The sequence below is a fragment of the Apaloderma vittatum genome, unplaced genomic scaffold (assembly GCF_000703405.1).
Source record: "Apaloderma vittatum isolate BGI_N311 unplaced genomic scaffold, ASM70340v1 scaffold24702, whole genome shotgun sequence".
NCBI lineage: Eukaryota > Metazoa > Chordata > Aves > Trogoniformes > Trogonidae > Apaloderma > Apaloderma vittatum.
In genome coordinates, this window is record NW_009703436.1 from 1469 (window position 1) to 2475 (window position 1007).

At 61.2% G+C, this 1007-nt stretch overlaps 1 protein-coding gene across 1 annotated transcript in view; it reads left to right on the forward strand.

Annotated features, from left to right (window-relative positions):
- LOC104270315 (voltage-dependent L-type calcium channel subunit alpha-1S-like) overlaps positions 1–1007 on the forward strand; it is a gene marked incomplete at both ends in the record, with an annotated part of 10960 nt that overhangs the window by 1179 nt on the left and 8774 nt on the right. The window contains one exon of the mRNA XM_009864637.1: positions 646–774. Within this exon, the coding sequence (XP_009862939.1) occupies positions 646–774 (129 nt within the window). The remainder of the gene's footprint in view (positions 1–645; positions 775–1007) is intronic.

Here is a 1007-nt window from a genome sequence, read left to right on the forward strand (position 1 = left end):
TGCCCCGCCGCTGCCGAGAGAGTAGGTTTGCTGTGGGTGCTGAGCCACCCTGCCTTCAGTCCTTCCTTTGGTCCAGGAAAACCCTGCTGGGACATTGTCAGACCAACCTTTCTGTGCTTAAACAGCCAGCATTAACGCTTCGCGTGCTGGCTGCCCGCCGGCAGCCCGCTGAGCCACCCTGCCTTCAGTCCTTCCTTTGGTCCAGGAAAACCCTGCTGGGACATTGTCAGACCAACCTTTCTGTGCTTAAACAGCCAGCATTAACGCTTCGCGTGCTGGCTGCCCGCCGGCAGCCCACCCTCCCAATTGGCTGTGGTGACCAGCACAGCTCTCCCAGCCTGCGTGACAGCATGCCTTCCTCCCTGCGGTGCCCCGGGGTTGCTCCTGTACCCGTGACCAGGCCTGGGTGGGTGGAGATGGGGGGCTGGGAAGATGAATGATGGGGTTGGGAAGGCTGGAGGGCAAGTGGCAGCACGTCACTGTTGCAGTCTGGTCCTCCATGCAGGCAAGGGCTGTGGGGACCATGACTGGTACCTGGGTGAGGGGAATTTCACTACCTTTATCCCTCCCAGGACCTTTACCCCTCCTTGTTTGCCTGGAGGCATCAGCATCTGGTGCCCTCCAAGTGTTGTGCTCTGCTTGCAGGACTCTGATGACAACTCTCGCGTCTCCATCACTTTCTTCCGACTGTTCCGGGTGATGCGGCTGGTGAAGCTGCTGAGCCGGGGGGAAGGTGTCAGGACCCTCCTGTGGACCTTCATCAAGTCTTTCCAGGCACGTGAGCGCTGACCCCCGGGCTGGGCAGGCAGCCCGTCAGCACCAAGCAGAGGAGGAACGCTCCCGTGCTCGCAGGCTGCTGGCCTCAGAGTGGACAAGGGGCTTGTGCTGTGTCGGAGAATTGCCACTGTGGGTGGGAGCATGTGGAGGGGGTTCTCCCTGGCTGACACCATCATGTGTCAGAGCTGGACCTGCCAGCATCAGCAGGTGAGGCTGGGGTGTGGCCCGGA